The 5,054-nt window shown below is 41.9% G+C and overlaps 1 protein-coding gene across 2 annotated transcripts; it reads left to right on the forward strand.

The window, feature by feature from the left end:
* Nucleotides 1-284: 284 nt before the first annotated feature.
* LOC131241165 (bidirectional sugar transporter SWEET4-like) lies at nt 285-4,470 on the forward strand. 2 transcript variants are annotated; one of them, XM_058239869.1, is made up of 5 exons: nt 285-419; nt 690-726; nt 1,129-1,507; nt 2,076-2,195; nt 4,055-4,470. In XM_058239869.1, the coding sequence occupies exons 1-5, from the start codon at nt 377-379 to the stop codon at nt 4,253-4,255; spliced, it is 780 nt and encodes a 259-aa protein (XP_058095852.1). In that variant the 5' UTR covers nt 285-376; the 3' UTR covers nt 4,256-4,470. The 2 variants fall into 2 exon arrangements, with proteins under 2 accessions (XP_058095852.1, XP_058095853.1); XM_058239870.1 differs by having other exon boundaries at nt 324-453.
* The last annotated feature ends 584 nt before the right edge of the window (nt 4,471-5,054 follow it).

The raw sequence follows: 5,054 nt of genomic DNA on the forward strand, positions 1-5,054 counted from the left end.
TAAGAAGAAGGTCCCATATAGGTGGCTCTGATCTTACAATCTGGGACCATGATGATCTGGCCCAAAAGACCAACTGCCTGGATCAACAAGACGTGGACTCCAATTCATAATATTAATCGTGAAGAATCTCGAAAAGGGAAGTGAGTGTGGCATGGCTACATCAGTCGTTTGTTGTTTTTGTGCAGAAGCCAGAGCACGTAAAGCTCGTGAATTGAAACGCACCAGATTTCGTTACTTTTGTATTGTAAGATCGATGGAGACGTACAAACGCATCCCTCCTATAAATAACCATCTCTACTACTCGTGATTTTCACTCCACAAGGAACGCAGGCATAGCTGACTCCTTTTTCCTGTTTTATTCTTGTTCGGTGTAGCCATGATTTCTGTAGACGCTGCTCGGACTGTGGTTGGCATTGTAGGTGTGTGTCTATAGTCAATCTCCATTATCATGTAGTATTGACTTTCTTTGAAAACTGATGTGGGTTTTTTCTCTTGTTCTTCCTCCTCCTACTCTCTCTCTCTCTCTCTCTCTCTCTCTCTCTCTCTCTCTCTCTCTCTGAGAGGGTGAGGGAGAGTACTTCGCCTTCTTGTTTTTGTAGCTAGAATCATTTTTCTATATTTATTTTATTTTATTTTTGGGTCTAACTCTTTTAGAGTTGGGAAATAATATTGGGTTTTGCTTAATGCAGGCAACGTAACAGCATTGGGATTGTTCCTCTCACCTATGTAAGCATGCAGTCTTCGTCATATAAAGATCAGAAAATGGCTACACAAATCACTAAATCCCAGCGACTTTTCCAATGGACACATGCCGGACATGTATGTAAATCTGGACCATCCAAATCATGGGACCCACTTGGACGATGCACACCTCAAAAATTACTGATCGGATTATCTCAACTTTGGTTATAGTCTAATGTCCAACCGATGGACACCAACTGGATTGTTCAAATCATCAATCCTATCAGTTGGGTCCATGATTTGAACGGTCTAGATCAGCGTGTCTACCTTGAATTTACCATGAATGAGCTTCCATGATTTACTGAATTGCAGGAAATGGACACTTTAGCCCTGTGCTTAAATGGATATTTCCAAAATGAGCGGTTGTTAAATGGTTTTCAATTTCAGGCCCACCTTCTGCCATATATGGAAGAAAAGATCGGTAGAGCAGTTTTCACCAATCCCATACCTTGCAGCCCTTCTCAACTGTACTCTATGGATGTTATATGGGCTCCCCATGGTCCAACCACATTGCATCTTGATCGTAACCATCAACGGTTCAGGCTTTCTCATTGAGCTCTTCTATGTCCTCATGTTCATCTACTACTCCGATAGAAAGAAACGGATGCAGGTTCTTGTTATGCTTCTCCTCGAGGTCTGCTTTTGTGGTGCTGTTGCAGCTTTTGTGTTGCTGGTCGTCCACACTCCGGAACGACGGAGCCTGATCGTTGGTAGTCTCTGCGTTTTCTTCACGACGCTGATGTATGCCGCTCCTCTGTCGGTCATGGTCAGTGTTCCAGAACTCGCATATACGTGAATTTTTGGTGTATGCACCTGCATGTTGTGAGTGCATTCAGGTGTGTTATACACTGTTGTTGCATGTACGTGTGTTGCATGTCTTCACGTCTAAAGTTCTGTTGTATTTTTTCATGGGCCGGCCCAAAGCATGTCCAAGTCCACCCTACAAGCCCGATCTAAGAAATCGTAATGGGCCCACCTGAACTGATGGTCCAGACCCACCATTTTAATACTCAGCTCACCAATGTTAGATAAGTCCTTTAGTTATTGGGCCTAAATGCAAACGGGTACAGTCCAATTAGCTACGGGACTAAAATTCATGACTGGGTTCATTCCCAGAGTGGGCTGGAGTCTGGTGGGCTAGGTCGGTTGGGATCAACGGTCGAGTTTTTTTTTGCTGTATTTAAGGCCTGGACTAATGGCAATGGGTGGGTGGTGGGGTCCAGGTCCGCATTGCCAGTCTGACGTATATTCATGGGTCAGTGGAAAAGTATTAGCATGTATACGTGTGGAGATAGATGGGCCTGCTTACTAACAAACGTGTGGGGGATTGGCAGAAAATTGTGATAAGGACAAGGAGTGTGGAGTTCCTGCCTTTCTACCTCTCTGTCGCCTCTTTTGCTAATGGTACTTGCTGGACTGCATACGCTCTGATTCGCTTCGACCTCTTCGTCAGCGTATATTTACCATCTCTCCCTCTATCATTCATGCATATGGTCCATCCAACGCTTCATATGTCTGTCTCATACTAAAAGTAGGGCTGGCCCACTCATCAGACGATCAGCACATGTGCATTGAATGTTCGGTTTGAAAGGTGCACTGTTTGGGCCGGGCCCAAGTCTGAGTTAGAAAAAATTGGTTGGGGCCAAGCCCGCTCGGCTCGGGCTAAAAACTCGCTAATGTTCCTAATCTTCCGTTGATTGGGTGGGCCGCGCATGGGTAAAGAAATAAACACTTAGAAGAATGAAAAACAACGGTCTACGTGCAAGATGGATTGGAATGGCTATTTTTAGGATAAAAAATATGCGCACGATAAGTCGGTGGGCCAGATGGGTGGGGGTAAAATGACCTGAGCGAAGGCCTAGCTAATAGGTCCAAGTCCGTTCCAAAGGTGGAGCTGGCTCGGCCCGTTAACACCCCAAGTTAAATGTAGATCGTCTGTTGTTTTTTTTTTTTTTTTTCTTTATTGAAAACATTCGATGTGGGGTCCACCATATGAACCTTCTGAGTCACAGATGGGCCATGTCGGCACTTGTGGGGCGTTTGTTTATTCAGCATTGACGGTGAGGCATCTGGAATCTGCATCCTTTGTCGCATGATCTGTCCACTATATAACTAGCATTCATGGCCCACTTGATTTGAATTGATCTGTATTTCATCATTTTATGGTGGCCCACTACGGCGCTTTGGCATCAGATGCCCCTTTTGAAGGTGCATCCAAACGGGCCCCAATAACAAGTTGATTGATCAATTCAATAAGGCCCAATATTATTAGAGTAAGATCAACTTAATAATTGCAAAGAAAAGTTGCTTTATAACCATCCATATGCAATCACTATGATTGGCCATGGCCCTAAGTGTCCGTTTGGATGCAACCTGCCTCCTGTACAAAAGATACATTTTTAGCAAGTGGGTCACTTTTCGCAAGTTGGCTTCTTTTGCAGTGTGTATTTCGTGGCTGGCTTTCCAAACGGGCCACAAAACCCTCGTTTCAATCTGAAACAATGGTTTTGTCATACAAACAGCCATTTTATGATGCATCCAAACGGTCCCAACTAGGGCTGAAAGTCGGGCGGGGCGGGTTGGGTTGGGTTGGGTTGGTGCTCAACCCTAGTCCAACCCAAAGTTCCTATACCTCAACCTTAACCCAATCCGACCCAACCTCGGGTTGGGAATTCTCAACCCAAGCTCAACCCAAGCAGGCTCGGTCGGGTTGGTCAGGTGGATACTGGTTAATATTTTTATTATTACATTAGTTTATTATATTTCAATACATTTCTTATTCTTTCTAAACAAACAAGCTAAAATATAGGAAAATTACTTTAAAAGCCGTGTTGTGTAGCATACAATCTATTTGGGAGAGAGAAATCCGGTGTATCTTGTTAGCCTGAGTCATTGGAAATGACATGGACGAATAAGACCTGATGGCACTGGAATTTCCTATGCATTCAAAACAAACGATCTACACTCAATTATAATTTATACATAACTTATATATCAATCGGGTTTGGGTTGGGTCAGGCAACCTGAGACCTCAACCCAAGCCCGACCCAAGTTTTATCAGGTTGGTGTTTGCATAGCCCAAGCTTGAGACCAAACCCAATAAATGCATCCTGCCCAAGCCCAACCCAATGTCAGGTTGGTTGGGTTGAACCAGGCCCATTCCTTGCATAACCTTGCATCTATTATGATTTATGAGCCAACCATGCAATTCTATTCATGCCCTTGCACATTTCCACATCTCATTTCATGCCCCATCCATGCATGACTTTCTTCTCCCATCATCCTTATTCTTTTTCGCGTGTTGGCCCACCAGATTGCCAATGGCGTCGGCGTCCTGATGGGGCTCATCCAACTTGGATTACATGCTGCATTTTATAAATCGACGAAGAAGCAATTAGGGGCAAGGAAAGCATTAGGAGAGACCTGCTTGGCAGAGATAGTTTTGATTGGAGACACGAGTAAAGTATGCAATGCACCTCAAAATGGCCATGCTACTCAAATCATCTCCAAGTGAAGTGTGTCCACCAACTCATTTTAAGAGCGACAGAGACTTCTTTTGTTTTCTTGGCCTATTTCCTTGTGAGAATGGTATTTCCTGTTTTACGGCGCCAAGAATTATATAATAAATGCAACGTTAAACAGATGCATCATTTGAATTAGATGGAGTTTAATTTTAAATCATCATCTTCATGCTTCTTTGCAATTGAAAGCATGGGCATTTGCCTTTTTCTTCTCTCTATAAAAAAATTTTTATAGGGTGTTTTTTTATTTTTTATTTTTTTAATGCAACACCACTGAGATTAAGATGATATGTACATCCTTGAAGATTGTGTTTGAGGGACGTTTGGATCGTAAGTTACTTAAACTACTTATGCCTCAAGTAATTTATCTTAGTTTCTACTTATTAAGCTAATGTAATTAAGTAACTTTAAGTAAAAATGTTACTTATAATTGATCTTAAACCAAATTTACTTATCTCAAATAAGTTACTTATCTACTGTTGTAAGTGGAAAAAGTAACTTATTTGGTGGTATCCAAGGGGGCATTTGGATCTTAATTTACTTAAGATGAGCTACTTATGCCATAGGTAGCTTATCAGCTTCTCCTCTCTTTCATTTTTCTTGATCCCTCCTTTTAGCAACTAATGAAAAACATACGAACTAGAAAAATTAACTGAAGTGATTAAGTACTTATAAATAAAAAAGTTACTTATAACTAATCATAAAACCAAACTTACTTATCTGAAATAAGTCACTAATCTACTGCTGTAAGTAAACAAAATAACTTATTTGGTGCTATCCAATATTCTAATA

Source organism: Magnolia sinica, chromosome 3, assembly GCF_029962835.1.
Source record: "Magnolia sinica isolate HGM2019 chromosome 3, MsV1, whole genome shotgun sequence".
Classification (NCBI taxonomy): domain Eukaryota; kingdom Viridiplantae; phylum Streptophyta; class Magnoliopsida; order Magnoliales; family Magnoliaceae; genus Magnolia; species Magnolia sinica.

Coding starts and splice junctions, on each gene's coding strand:
- LOC131241165 (XM_058239869.1), top strand. CDS start 377: ATGATTTCTGTAGACGCTGCTCGGACTGTGGTTGGCATTGTAG. Junction 727..1,128: donor GGATTGTTCCTCTCACCTAT/GTAAGCATGCAG, acceptor TTTCAATTTCAG/GCCCACCTTCTGCCATATAT. Junction 2,196..4,054: donor GCTTCGACCTCTTCGTCAGC/GTATATTTACCA, acceptor TTGGCCCACCAG/ATTGCCAATGGCGTCGGCGT.